Here is a 15872-nt window from a genome sequence, read left to right as displayed (position 1 = left end):
TATAACCATCAACTGCATTATGTTCACCAGATATCAGTGTAGATCTTTCCACATAAAATTCTGTCTATTAAAATATTAAATTTGCTGTCACACTTTTCTTTTAAGCATTCTGTGCTGTGTTCTGTTTGGTGTCAGTGTCTTTAGTTCTGATTTTTCTATTTTGTCCCTCTCCTTTTCCTTGACTTGTTAGTCTGATCCAACCTCTTCTACCTCATCTGATGATTATCAATATGTTATGGAAGCTAAACTACAAGAAATGATCTCCATACGTAGGAAGGTAGTCCTACTGGACTTTACTTTCTATTGCTAAATAGAATCCATCTAAGTTTTTCTTTTCATTTATTAAAATTATGTTACTTTTATTTATTGATAATCGACCATCTGTGCAGTTCAGTGCTTCAGGAGCTTAAGATTGGACAATGGCAGGTTTGTGTTCAAACCATGCACAGTCTGCATGTTACATTTGGCTGATTTCATTGCTCATAAATAACTCCGATGTTTTGCTGATGCTTGGATGTAACAGGCCTTTGTAGCTGACACATTTCAAGCAATGCTGTTCAGCTGCCTGTTTAATGAAAGTTTATTTTTGAAAACTACATTTGCGGTTGGTAGTAGCTTGCTTTACATTTTATTTCAGTTTATTTAGAGGAAATGTGTTCATCAAGACTTGCATGTCAGGTGCATTCTTCATATTTCTTAACAGGCTGAAGAGAGACATGGAAATATTGAAGAACGTATGAGACATCTGGAATGTCAACTTGAAGAGAAAAATCAAGAACTTCAAAGAGTATGTCTGCTAAGCACCTCTACCTCAAATTATCAGTTTATGGGTTTATATGCTATATACAAAAAAATGAACGTTTTTCTTGATCATGAGTTGTATTTAAAAAGTTGTGGATATGCCCTGTACACTTTAAATAAATTAAGTTTTTAGCAATTTAATTAAAATCAACATAAAATTAAATCCATTTTTAAACTAGAGGAAATGTAAAAACAAATCCAGGTACTTATTTAATGATTTTATGTCAAATGTATTTTTTTTTCTTGAATATAAGGCTAGGCAAAGAGAGAAAATGAATGAGGAACACAACAAAAGGTTATCCGACACTGTGGACAGACTTCTGACTGAGTCCAATGAACGCTTACAGCTACACTTAAAGGAGAGAATGGCTGCTCTAGAGGAGAAGGTAACATGGCAGCAGAGCAGAATCATGTGAACATTTCATAGTGTTCTTGTGCTCACCTTTGTTATACAGCTGGAGTCATTATATTGATCAGAGGAGTTATTGGTTTTCCTTAATTAAAAAAAAGATTGTTCTTAGAAGTGAATGAACTGTTTCTGTAATAATGTAAAAAATAAATTTTTATTTTTATTTATTTTTTATAAGATCAATTTTTAAATAAATATCAAGTATTTTATTACATAAATCTTGCATATTAACATGATCATCTGAGACAATTGTGTTAAATGTGCTGCACTTTTGTGTTAAAAATATTTCATTTGTCCTTTGTCTGGTATGCAAAGAAGAAGACTGGTAAGACAAAAATAAATACGTTGGGGTGTACAAGGAGGCTTGTCTTGAATTATTCAAATGTTTTAAATAACCGAATCTATCACTGGAAAAAAGCCAGACTGTGGGTGAGCTTAATGTCAATCTCAGTACAGAATTTAGGCATGCAATATTTCTAGCTGCATTGTTGTTGTATTTAAAGTGCTTCTGTACAGCCTGCAATTTCATTCACATTTACATATGTGTCATTGACAGCAGGCAGCTTCCAAACAAGCAAGAGTTATATGAGCTGGTTTCCAATTCCAAGGTATAAACAAAAATAGGGGATAAAACTTAGATGCACAAATCATTTTGGAAATTTAGATTGAGTGCCAGTCCCTAGTTGAGGTATACATTCCCCCCTGCATCATCCAATAAACCAAAATAGAAAAAAAACAGGTTTCAATAAAATGTTAAAGTATTTTGATTAATTTACCCATTAGGGGTTCATATGGTGTGCCTTCTTCTCATTCAACTCCAAATGAATGGACCATGCCAATTACTACACTCTTAGTTTAATTTAACTGTAAACTTGTAAACAATGCATGGTTTTAAATCACACTTTATAGTACTATAAGAACATTATAAAGCTTACAACAATAATATAATACTTTTATGGGAAGGATTTTTTAAAAATATTTATAATGCAACTTACAGTATGTTCACATGTTATGATGTATAACATTGTTTTTTAAAATCATTAAATTTTACTTTTATTTCTCTATAAAATTAACTATCATATAAATTGATAATTTTGTATTTGAAATAGAATTCCAGAAATTGAGCATTTAAAAATAAGTACTGGGAGGAGTGGGGGAAAGGCACAGAAATGGGAGATATTTGTAATACTATCAATAATAAAAATATGTTAAAATAAATAAATAAAAATATGATCTTATCTTTGCTTCTTTTTTCAGATAATAAAAACAATCTGAATTCTTTATCAACAATACCTCTGGACAATATTGACCTTTTTCTTATTTAAGAGTAACCTAGTTATCTCAAATTTTATAGTGACTGAGAGGAGGCACACAGAAATATAAAGATATATTAAGTCCATTTGTCAATTCAAATGTTACCAAAAAAGTATTCCATTTAAAGTATGTATTTCTCAGAATGTTAAGGTGCAATGTTTAAAGATTCCATTAAAACTTGGTTTTCAAGAAAATCAATAAGTAAATGCAGAAAAAAATGATGAATAAGATTCTTGAGGGATAAAAATAGTTTATATATTTAACTATTTTCTGTTTAGTTTGTTAATTATTTCTATTTTTCTTTCTTCTTCTGTAGAATGTTTTAATTCAAGAATCAGAAACTTTCAGGAAGAATCTAGAAGAATCTCTACATGATAAGGTATTATGAAAACTTACATTTTACCTATTTTTCTATTTCACATTGGTGAATGTTTTATAAAGTAAGTCTCAATAGAAATATTTTAGGATGTCTTCTTTTTAAAAGAATTTTAAATGTTATATTATACATACAAAGAGTTTATATATATTGGGAAAGCTTGATGAATTTTTACAAACTAAACACACTAAAAATCATCATTCTGGAAGCCCCCCCTCCCATTAATATACAATCACTACTGAAATACTAAAGGGTAATCACTATCTTGACTTCTTAAAGAAAAAAATTGATTTTTGACTTGTTTGTGCTTTTTATAAATGGAATAAAAATGTACACAATTTTGTGTCTATCATTTTAGAAGAAATGTATTAAATACCTATTATGCATATGAATTATAAGATATATTTTCAAACATGACTCTAGTTCCAAGTAGCTGAAAATTTTAATTGAGGAGAGAGAACACACCTTTGACAAAGCAATGGGCTGCAAATTAGCAGATACTGAGTGTCAAATTAGTAAAATAGACAATAATTACTACAGGCAGGAAAGATAGCCATACATTCCTGCTATAAAGAAGTCTTTAGGGAACTGGGACTTGACTAAAACTTTAAGAAAAGGTAGTACTGTGTTGCAAGCTTTTCAAATACAATACATGTAGCATGCTTGCAGGTGCTTGGTGGGGGAGTGTGTGAGCAGTGAATTTGATATCTTAAATAATAATGGGCATAATGGTTCAGCTGGAATCATTACTTCAATTGTACGATATGTGGCAGAAGAGGAAGATGAGAGCCACATTACGAAATGTAAAAACAAAACAAAACAAAAAAAACACACAACGTTGTGATTGGTAATATATCTTTAGTCTCCATTAGCCTGTAAGATTCTTGTTAGCAATTTTGTCCTAATTTTATTTTATTATTTGACAGAAGCAAATAAAATAGTATAAAATTACTAACTTATGCAATGATCTATAAATGTGTGTTGAAAAAAAGTTGGAATAGAAAGAGAGAAGGGAGAGAGAGAGGGAGGGAAAGAGGAATGAATGAAATGAGAAGGAAGGACAGACAAGTGTAACATATGAAAGGTATTTGAAAACTTAAAAGAATAAAGATAATAGTGAACAAAGAGATTAAACAGTGAACTTATGTACATACTTGAGGCCCGTGCACAACATTTGTGCACTGAGGGTGGGAGAGGGGAGATCCTCAGCCCAGTCTGCTCCCTTTCACATATTGGGGGTGGGAGTGGACTGGGGGAGGTCATTTGGGGAAAAGGGAGACATATATAATACTATATGTAATACTTTAAAAAAAGAAAACAACTTTTCGGTCTCACAGTCAATGTGTACACAATCTCCCAAAAGATAGATCTACTAGAGCAGTATAATATGATGCTTAGAAGATAGCATCGATTCTCTTTGAAGTAGTTGAGAATGTCTACATAGAGGGAAATGACGTTTCTTCAGGCTCTAGAAGGCAGATATATTCTCATATAGAGAAGGGTAGGACAGCGAAGAGAGCCTATGTAATAGCACAGAGAAAACAAAGATGGTTGATTTGCTGTATCATCAGAAGTTTGCTGAGACTGGTATGTGTGAAAAAGAATTAGATTTTGACCAGATTGTAAATTTTGGACTTGATCCTGTTATGCAGTATTATGTTATCCAAAACTCTGTGTGTTCCTGGCAAGATATTCAGAACCCACTCCCTCACCACCAACCTACCTCAGCGTTTTAGCATCAACAGTCTGCCTAAGCAACCAGCAGTACCAATCACTCCATGCTTCACATCCTTGTTCATGTCAATTGCCAGAAGAAGCAAATTCATGTAATACTTCATTTCTGAATATTATCTCATATAGTCAAGCACACTTTCTAATCTAACCATATTTTCTATAATGCTTGATATTCCTACTCAATTCTCAATAGTGCATTATCCAACAAAATCCCCTGTGTACACAACCACTTCTCTCCATTTTTCTCTTCTTTATTCTGATCTCTTAAATTTGAAGTTCTTAGGACTGTCCTTGGATTTCTTCTCTGTTTAGTCCCTGGTGAACTCATTCGAATTTATGGGTTTAAATACTATTTATGAATTGAGTACTTCAAAATTTAGATCTCCTACTGGGTTTCCTACCCTGAAGGAGTTCATATATGCAAGGATCTACTTTTTTAAAAAAGAGTCTACTTAATATCTTTATTTAGAGACATAGACAACTCAAATTTAACAGGTTAATCCCTTACATCACCATTTAATCTGACCACCAGTATCAGCAATCTTCTAGGTAAATCACTTCTTTCTCTTAGTTACTCAGGTTAAAAGCCTATGAGTATTCTTAATCACATTCAGTCTAATAGCAAATTTTGTTCTATTTTCAAAATATGACCAAACAGCCATACTCTCCATAACACCATTGTTGTCCAAGCCATAATTCTCCTGCCTATGTTTTTGGAAGAACACTAATAATTGCATTTCTTCCTTTCCTCCCAATCAGTTCAAGTTCATTTTATAGCCATCCAAATGGTCATGCCACTTCTCAACTCAAAAATCCTCTCGTAATTTCCTGTCTCACTCAGTAAAGCCAAAAGCTTTAATGGTTTACAAGGCCATTCAGGACCACTCTTCTCAAACCTTGTAATTCTACTTTCTACATTTTGCATGCCTGCCTTTGTTGTTAACCTCCCCAATCCAGCTCTGCTAGCCTCTTTGCTCACTAAATATAATCCCACTAAGAGGCATTTGTACTTGTTGTTCCTTCTCTCTGCCATGTCTTTTCCAGTGTTTATAATTGTCTCCCTTTCTTTAGTTCTTACTCAAATATCACTTTATTGAATAGCCTTTCCATGTTTCTCCTATTTTCTCCTTCATACCAACATCCTTAAAACAATATTATTTTATTGTGTTTTCTGCCAAATTATAAATTACATGAGAGCAGGACATTTGTTAGTTTATTACTGTACCCTAGGGGCCTATACACAAGAGGTTCTTAATGCATAATAGTGGAAATAACAAACTGATTAATAAGTATAATAAGAAACTGTTTAATATTTTTTAAAGTATTGATCTAATTATACATCATTTTTTGAATGATACAATTAACAGAAGAATATGTGGGGAAAAGATTGAAGGGAGCATCACCTCCGTGGAAGCTGGTAAAATATTCAGACAAGTAATAAAAAGGATGTAGGGTAGAATGGTGGTAGTAAGATTGAAAATAATAGATATGAGAAGCTTTACAAAATTCACACTGACAAAAAAATAATGCAATGAGAAAAAAGTATGAGTCGAGTAAAATGGCAAACACAGGCCACTTAGAGAGGGGAAAAAACAGCAATAGAAAATCAAGAAGGACACATTTAAACACCTGTATAATAAAAGCCTAAGCGATCTTTATGGTGGAACAACCAGAATGACTTGCCTTGTCACTATGATGCACACTGGCCACCAAGGGGCAGACGCTTAACGCAGGACCTGCCCCTTGATTGCCATTGAGCTCCCATAGGGGGAGTGCTGCTCAGCCAGAAGCTGGGCTCACGGCTGGTGAGGGCAGCAACAATGGCGGGAGCCTCTCTTGCCTCCACGGGCAGCACTAAGGAGCAGTGAGCCAAAAATTAAGGAGCAGTGAATAGGCAGGCAGCAAGGAGCAAGAGGTCCCAGACTGTGAGTGGGCACAGACTAAGCTGAGGGACCCCTCCCCAGTGCACAAATTTTGTACACCAGGCCTTTAGTTTATATTATAAAATTTATAATTATGAAAACAAAATTAAGTGCTTACATGAGCACTTAAAGGCTATAAGACAACTCTTGATAAATTTTTAGTTTGAAACTGATAATGCCAATCTGAGAAAATTATCAGTTGCACAAATAATTGTACTATTATCAAACTGATAATTTAACTCATTTTTTTTCTCATTCTTTTAATTCAGTCCTCTTTCTCTTTCACTCATATGTCCTCCTACCCTTACAGAATAATAGAAATCCTTCATTGACTGCATAAATAGGATCTTTTCTTATTTTTTAATCCAGCTATGGTTTCTACTCTATATTTTTAAGTGATGTAAACATAGCTGGTCACAATCTTAGTATGCCTGTTTGTGTGTGTGTGTGTGTGTGTGTGTGTATGTGTGTGTTTAATTAAAAATTGATGAATTCCAGTAACTGTAGATAGCATTTTGCTGATTTCTGCTGTTCACATTTTCATTACAAGGAGAAAATTCAGGCATGCTTTAATTTCATGAGTATTTTTAATAAAATTATATCCATTAGTTTTTCCATTTTTAAAAAGCCACTAAACTTGGTGGCTGGCTGGCTTGGTTTATTATAATTGAGTTTTGGTATTATTGGTATTTGCATATCATTTGAGTAACACTTCTTTGATTTTTAGGAAAGATTAGCAGAAGAAATTGAAAAGCTGAGATCTGAACTTGACCAATTGAAAATGAGAACTGGCTCTTTAATTGAACCCACAATATCAAGGTAACATTAAATTAAAAGCTTATCTGCAATTGACTAAAAACCAATATGAATCTCCTTGTGGTTAATATATTCTTAAATAAAATAGACAAGTACATGTATCTGCCTTATTTTGACTCCTCACCAATTTAGTTTCTACATTCAAAAATAATTGTATAATTTAGAAATCCTTTCTGCAGATATGCAATAAAAGTTGAAATCACTACCTTTCATATTCTGCATTTAATTATATAGATAGAAGATATAAAAAGAATCCTATATAATAAAGAACTAAAATGCTAATTAGGCCAGACAACAGAAAAATCGTTCAGACAACCTTCCAAATGAAGCTGATACTGTGAGGGCCAGCAGAGGCAGCTGGGGCTGGGAGGGTCAAGCCCCTTGCATGAATTTCGTGCATGGGGCCTCTAGTGTTAAATGAAAAATGAACTGTATGGTAGATTGCATCTTATTATGTGAAGAAGTATCAGCTCTTTTTCTACATGCAGAAATGTTACTGAAGAAATCTCATTGATTATGGTCATTTATAGTCAAAGAGTATATAACTATTTTGGTAAAGTAATCTACACTAATAAAAGAGCAACATGCTAATTGATCATGCCTTCATGACACCCTCCAGCCAATCAGAAGTGAGTATGCAAATTAACCCAACAAAGATGGCAGGTTAATTTGCATACACAGTCATGCAGCTGTAGGTGGGGTGGGATGCTTGCATCATTGCCATGATAACCACGGAGGCATTTTGCACTACCCTCGCTGCTCCAGGCCTCTGGGCAGCATGGGAAGGCAGAAAGGTGGCTGGTGGTTATGGCAGCCAGGGGAAGGAAGTCCCGTTCTTGCACAAATCTTTGTGCATCGGGCCTCTGGTTTCACATAAAAAGGAAAAGCAAAATTATATTTGCTAAAGAATTCAAGTTGATTTAGCTTTACTTAACTACTTTGACTCAATACCTAATCTTTAAAAAGAAGCAATGAGACAATTGTTTCTCTCTAGATAGAATTCAATAATTAATATATCGATATAAGTTTCTTTTTTGCTTAGAGCCTTTTATTCAAATTCTATAAGAAACTCTAGAAGCGCTCACTCATTTAACATTTATTTATTGAGGAATACAATGACATCAGCTATTTGAAACTTTTGACACCACAGATTTCTAGATGTTCATGTTTCATGGTCATATGCTTATGTTAAGAACATTAGTTTCATGAGGGCTAAAGCTAATATTCTTAATATTTTTGTTTTTAATTACTATAATCTCAGGACTTTAAAAAATGGTCATATATTGCCCTAACAGGTTTGGCTCAGTGGGTAGATTATCTGCCTGTGGACTCAAGGGTCCCAGGTTTGATTTCAATCAAAGGCATGTAGGTAGTGTGCAGGAGGCAGCTGATCAATGTTTCTCTTTCATCAGTGTTTCTAACTCTCTTTCCATATCCCTTCCTCTCTGTAAAAAAAATCAATAAAATATATTTAAAAACAAACAAAAAAACTGCCATACAGTGTGCTCTCAATCAGTATTGTTGAATAATTGAATATCTGATAAAGCATTTTTCAGATGTTCTGATGAAAAATCTGAATTAAAAAATAATTCTGAAGGAGCTTATATTTTTCAGTGTAAGTTCTGATGAAACATTCAGTATTTTATGTTTTTCTTCAAACATAAATACATCCAATTTTTTTTAAATAGGTAGGTCTTTACTTTAGAAAAATCATGCTTATTTTAAAGAAAGTATTCTGACTATGAACTGAAATTAATTCACATGGTGATAGTGATTATGATGACAGAGAAGAGAAAAAAAGAGCTGATAAAATAGCAATGAATGAATATTATTAAATTAACAAATTAAATGTATTTTAATAGGATCCAATGGTCATTTCATTGTTTTACTTTCAATCTCAGGAATGCAGAGTTCTAGAGGTGTTGTCTAAAAGTTCACTGCCACAGTGAATCATCATGGGCCATCTAGCAATGTGACATTTATTCACAATTACAGAACGGCACAGTACAACTTTCCTCTATGCAGCAGACTGTAGTAGAAATAACACTACACCAAGCATTCTTAGGTTTCAGATATATAATTATTATCTGTTTGATTTTGAAAAACCCATTTTCTTAATAAGATTCTAATTGTGTATATATTTTACATGAGTTACATATAAAATACTGTTTTTATGACTATCCCATAAGCTTACTTTGCAGATAAAATGAGAAGTAATCAAAGGGATTTTGTGTACAGTAAATCACATCAAAAGTATAAAGTATAATAGGAATTACTAAGCTAAACTGATGGCATTTGTAGTAAGTTACAGTATAACTAAATATTTATTAAATAGCAATTATTTGTTGGACCTCCATGCTTTTGAGTGCATGTAATTAAGAAAGAAACAATAAAGAAAACAGATGGTGCATGATAACTTCATTGACTCATGTTTGATTATCCAGTTGAGGAGGTAGGATGAAATGAGCTAAAGTTAGTGAATATTAGTAACTGATATTCACTTCTAGTATTTCATTTGAAAAGAAAGTAAAATAAGTTTCAGAGTGTCTGGAGACAACCTGATTTGGCTGAACTCTGAAGAAAGGGTAAGATGTGGATAATTAGGATAATGGAGGACATTCTAGAAGCAGAGGGATGGATTTCTGGCTTACTCTAAGAAAATTCATATTTAAATTATTTATGGATGCCTTTTGTGTGATAATGTGCAAGAGTCACAGGAGATTCACAAGTGAAAACATAAACCTCTGGAGTGAACTCAGAGGGTCAGAGCAATTCATCAGTTTTCTTTCTTTAAGTCTATTTCCTTGAGGCTTTATTGCCAGTTAAGAAGTGGATAGTGATTTGCTGATAAGTTTAACTGTGACTGACTATGTTTCACATTTCCCATTTTTTCCAGGACTCACCTGGACCCCTCAGCTGAGTTGCGCTATTCTGTTGGCTCCCTCGTGGACAGCCAGTCTGACTACAGAACCACCAAAGTAATAAGAAGACCACGGAGAGGCCGCATGGGTGTGAGAAGAGATGAGCCAAAGGTTAAACTTTTTATTTCGAGTCTCTGATGGTTTTAAGTAAATACGTTATTTCATTTTGGACAGAATTTTAATACTTGGAAGATAAAAAATGCTAACATTCTTATTAGTGTGACATATGCTATGTTTTAAAAAAATAACAAACCTGAAACCCCTACTGTATGCCAGAAGTTCAACTAAGCATTTCCCATGTATTTATCTACATAATATTATGAATTGAGTACCATATTTATGTTAATTTAAGATATGAAAATATTGAAGTTCAGAAATTTTGTATTCAATTACACAGCCAGTAAAGTAATAGATTCAAAACATGAGCTTATGTTTGCATTATTTTAAATCCCATGCTTCTATCCATTATGCTATTTTGGCAATTGTATTTTTTGGTTGCTTGGGAACCTAGGCAATAGCATTCATACTGTTGATTAAAATTAATTAAATATTTTAATTGTAATTAGTACTGTAAAAGCACTTTGAGTAAAATGTACACAGAGTATCAAAGGTGTTTGCAGAGAATTGTCCAAGATCAACTGCAGTGCTAGCCTTACATTCACTCAATAACTTCAACTTTGTAAGCTATGCGTGTTCAGTAAGTATGTAGTTGCATTTGATAGAGAACATAATTCTTCAGTGCCCTAAGTATATTTGTTCTTCCCAACCATTTGTATGTGTCTGCTGGGGCCAAATGCAGCGGGGGCCAGACATGGCGGGGATCTTCCTTTTCCGTGTCCTGCATGGAAAGAGAGATGGACAAACCAGTTCTAAGTGGAGGCCGACAGGGATTGAGAAATATTAGAAATAAACAGAGAAGACACAGAGAGAGATTTTAAGCTGGGAGCTGGGTGGGCCGCCATCCTGTCTGCTGGAGAGGCAGGAAGGCGACAGTGGTGACCCCTCCCAGTACATTTATTTTATACCCCAATACCAGGAAGTTTTCACCAACTTATTTGCATTCTTAAGTAGGCCCTAGCATGCCTGGTCCCACCCCTGCCAATACCTGGGCTGATATGAAGGCCAAGTTGACAACATTCTACCATCTTGGGGAAATATGTTCCCAGGGCATGGCTCTGCCTACGCCTTGAGTTCAACTGACGATAATTAAGGAAAATTGCCCATGTGCCTTCCCAGGTGGCCCTCTACATGTGTCCAAAACACTACATAACTACTTGTCTTTATTTATACAAACCCTTTATTTCTTTTTCTTTTTTAACACTTTGTTTTTTAATTAGTACCTATATGTCACGTACAAATTCATGCCTCATAAAAGGCAATCAGTATCTGTGGAATGGATAGATAAATAAACAATAGAAGAATAAATTAAGGTCATCTTAGTTCTTTTCTCATTTTAATGAAAAATAAATTAATACTATCAATACTTTGTACCAAAACAATTTGTGAAATAAAAGCTAATTCAGGTTTTTAAATCTTAAATAAATGCTCAAGGCAATATCATTATATCATCACAAGATTGAAAAAAAATTTTTAAAACAGCAGAAAACTATAGGATCTCACTTTTACTCCTAAACCTCTCATACTTTGAGATTACAGCTTCAAAAACGTTGGTCTATTGGTTACTCGGGACTTTCCTTCACATGAGCTCTTATTATATCAGTTAAAATGTTGGTATGCCTTGAGCTTAAAAAAATTAATCAGGCATTTGAGTAGGAGAGCAATGGAAATGAAATAAAATTACTTTGCAAAATTTTTAATAATATTTATTTCAATTTATGTAAATGACTGTTGGGGAGAGAATTTATGTATAATTTTCTGTGTGATAATATTAGTATTCTGAGTCTATAATACAAAAGTGTAGATAAGATGAATTAGTACAAGAAATGGGAATGCTTGAGTACATGTCAATAGAAAGGGTTAATTTGTAAAAAAAAAAAAAAAAGAGAGAGAGAGAAACGTTACAAGCACAAATGCTTTAAAGTAATTCGTACGTCAGTTTGGGGTTGAGCTAGAAATCATGGAGAAGTTTTACATTTATTATTTTTATTTATATTAAAATGCAGACACTACCTCTCATATATAAAATGCCAAGGAGTTATTTTATTGAACTAATTCATTAGAATGTTAATAATCAGTTCAGCTTTTGCCAAGTAATATATAAAAGCATGTGTGCTTTTGTGTTGTTTTTTAAAATATTGCTTTGAAAATGAATAATGTTATCAATACTATAATTGTTCATCATTCAGGTAAAATCTCTTGGAGATCATGAGTGGAATAGAACTCAACAAATCGGAGTGCTAAGCAGCCACCCTTTTGAAAGTGACACAGAAATATCTGATATTGATGATGATGACAGAGAAACAATTTTTAGCTCAATGGATCTTCTCTCTCCAAGTGGTCATTCTGATGCCCAGACTCTAGCTATGATGCTTCAGGAACAATTGGATGCTATCAACAAAGAAATCAGGTGAGTTTAGTTATTCTGGCGGTAATAATTAGGAGACCTGGACATTAAAAATATGATCATTATATCAAAAGCATTGGCTTCAACTGGGAAGATATTGGAACTGCAGAATTTCATACCTCACTTCAGAATATGCATTTTCACACCATTCCCTGGATGTCTATATATATCCTATATAAAATTAGGGTAGCTTTTGTAAGGAACATACATGAAACATACAGACATGATATGAGGGGGTATGAAAGAATAAGGTAAATATTAAATCTTCTCCAATGAATTTTAAAGCACTCTTTAAATTTGATTTACTGCCAAAACCAGTTTGGCTCAGTGGATAGAACGTCAGCCTGGGGATTGAAAGGTCCCAGGTTCGATTCCGGTCAAGGGCATGTACCTTGGTTGCGGGCAATCCCCTGTAGGGGTTATGCAGGAGGCAGCTGGTCGATATTCCTCTATCATTGATGTTTCTAGCTCTCTGTCCCTCTCCTTTACTCTCTGTAAAAATTCAATAAAATATATTTTTAAAATTTTACTATTTAAATGGTATTGGTGGTGATAACATACATTACCAAGGTACATCTAACACTGATGTAAAGGTATGAAATAGCATGCAAATTCATGTGCTCCTGACTCCTTAAAAGTAGACATTGGTATGAAATTAACCATGACTGAATTATTTCAAAAAAGATATTTAAAAAGCTATATAGATAATGGATGATTTTTAAAGAGTAGAGTAGAAATTGTACAATTTAACATTCAAGTATTGAGAAATGTCACTGTGATCATTTAAATTTTAACTTATGCATTTTCTTGAATTCCGATGTCATCCGTGGTCTGTTTCTATTATTGACTAATCCCAGTGAAGAGCCCTACTGTGTCAAGTGGATTTGTTTTCCTTCAAACTAGAAAACTATTCTTAATTTGTTTTTACAACTGATGAGCATTTTTTTTACTAGTTTGAACAATGCCTTTATTTGCTCTTTCTGACTCCACTTTAATCTGTTGACCTCCTACTTTGATTCAAATTTACCTCGTTCCCCACTATCATCACCATATTGTACATTATAGTAGTTTCTCATATGGATGACAATAATAGTTTTACCTGGTTTCTTTGTAGTATTTGGAGTTCCAAGCTAGTGTCAAATTGATACTGCAGTCAGAGCAGACTTTTTAAAACCCAAATGTACTGAGGTACTTTCCTCTTTTAAGCCATTCAGTTTCTCTTAAGGTAAAGATCAAAATTCTTTGATGGTCTGCAATGCCCCATCTACTTCAACATTCTCTTCCCTTCACCTGTCCTGGTCCATGTTCCATTATACATGACTTTCTGTTCTTTAAATGTTCCATCTATTCCCTTTTTTGTGACTATTCTTTTCTTCTGGAATATTCTCCTCCATCCACACTGTTCTACCCTAACTCTTTACCCACTTTATACTACTCACCATGAACATCTCACCATCACTTCTGTCCTTCAGTTCACTTTTCTATCCTTCAGTTCTTTGTTTTCACTAGATCATATGTTTGTTATATATGAGCTAGGAGGTATATCTGGTTTTGCTCACTGTTTTATTTCCAAAACTTACCACTTTGCTTGATAAATAGAAAGTGCTTCATAAATATTTGATTATTATAAATAGAAAAATAGAAAAATCATGAGTTCTAAATAAATAACACTTCCTGATGCTTTGCAGCTAATGGTTGAATTCACTAAATAGATTAAAAATCAAGTATGCATCCTTGTGATATTTGTTTTCACACACACACACACACACACCAAAAAAAAAAAAAAAAAAATACACACTCCCAATGGCAGGTGATGTTACTCCAGGGACTCAACTTTCTTGCATTAGCGTAGAAATCCCCAGCAACAATCATGGCCTAGACTAATTAAGTTGATACCCAAATAATGAATTCAAACTATTGTCTTTTAATATGTTCATCCCTGTCCCCCTTAATGTAGAGTAAAATATTATAGCTGCTGCTTGTAAGACATTAAGAAATACATAAAATTTGAGTACATAGCAACATTTAAAAGAAATAGGCACCTTAATATAAACTGTGGTATTATGTTAAGAGTAATTGGAATGTATCTCTGGTTAGAATTTTTCTTATTTCACAAATTAATTATTTCACAAAATATTTTTCTTTTAAATCCTTTTCTCTGGCTTCTTTCAGTTCACTGATTCTCTTTTTTTAATTTTATGTTTTAAATATATATTTTTATTGATGTCAGAGAAGAAGGAATAAAAAGAAAGAGATAGAAACATTAATGATGAGAGAGAATCATTGATGGGCTGCCTCCTGCATGCCCCCTTACTGGGGATCAAGCCTGCAAACTGGGCATGTGCCCTGACCAGAAATCTAACTCAGTGCTCAACCACTGAGACTCATCTGCTGGACTCATTGATTCTCTTAAAGAAAGAGATCAAATCACTTAAAACTCATTTATCATTGCAACCATCATTAATCTGTTCATCTATAGTTAGCTACTATTGGTCCAATTTACTTTTGTTGTTTTATTTATTCATTCAGCTTGTCTATGGTTCCTATGAGATTCCCTTTCCAACACTCTAGGACATTTTAAAGAGAATCTATTTAGTTATTTCATTTGCTTTCCACATTTACATCAGGATTAGAAAGATCAATGAATTGACATGTATTTTTTTTCCAAATAAATTGAACATCAAGGCAACATTCGATTTTCTGTTTGACTAAACTTTGATGTACCTCTTACTCGACTTATTTCTTTAGGTTTGACTTTCCTTTACAATTAATAGAATACTAGCATTAATAACTACAAATTCTTTGAACAACAGAATCACATCACCAGATTTTTCTGGAGTCATTATCCACCATCATTTTTAATGTACAAAACAATTCATTTTTTTAAGAGGAATAAGTTTTTCCATTGGCTTGTGTTTAATGCATTAATGATGCTATAGTCTGATACTTGATAAAGCCTTTATTTTAGATTCTGATCTTTGACTCAAGGTAAAGTGCACCCATGAAAATAAACTTCAAAGTAGCAGAAGTTAATTTTTTATGTAAGTAAAACATA

The 15872-nt window shown here is 33.4% G+C and overlaps 1 protein-coding gene across 24 annotated transcripts in view; it reads left to right on the top strand.

Moving 5' to 3' along the window:
• The window catches only part of PPFIA2 (PTPRF interacting protein alpha 2), a 413992-nt gene that overhangs the window by 326649 nt on the left and 71471 nt on the right, over positions 1-15872 (top strand). For 12 of the 24 annotated variants that reach the window (XM_045588288.1, XM_045588301.1, XM_045588295.1 and 9 more), the window contains 7 exons: positions 191-277; positions 704-787; positions 1056-1187; positions 2841-2903; positions 7284-7375; positions 10269-10404; positions 12600-12820. In XM_045588288.1, the coding sequence (XP_045444244.1) occupies positions 191-277; positions 704-787; positions 1056-1187; positions 2841-2903; positions 7284-7375; positions 10269-10404; positions 12600-12820 (815 nt within the window). The remainder of the gene's footprint in view (positions 1-190; positions 278-703; positions 788-1055; positions 1188-2840; positions 2904-7283; positions 7376-10268; positions 10405-12599; positions 12821-15872) is intronic. The other 12 variants (XM_036456932.1, XM_036456935.2, XM_036456939.2 and 9 more) reach the window with 1 other exon arrangement.

The sequence above is a fragment of the Pipistrellus kuhlii genome, unplaced genomic scaffold (genome assembly GCF_014108245.1).
Source record: "Pipistrellus kuhlii isolate mPipKuh1 unplaced genomic scaffold, mPipKuh1.p scaffold_m20_p_3, whole genome shotgun sequence".
Classification (NCBI taxonomy): Eukaryota; Metazoa; Chordata; class Mammalia; order Chiroptera; family Vespertilionidae; genus Pipistrellus; species Pipistrellus kuhlii.
The sequence above is the reverse complement of the archived record's forward strand: the minus strand, read 5'-3'. Positions and strand labels throughout refer to the sequence as shown.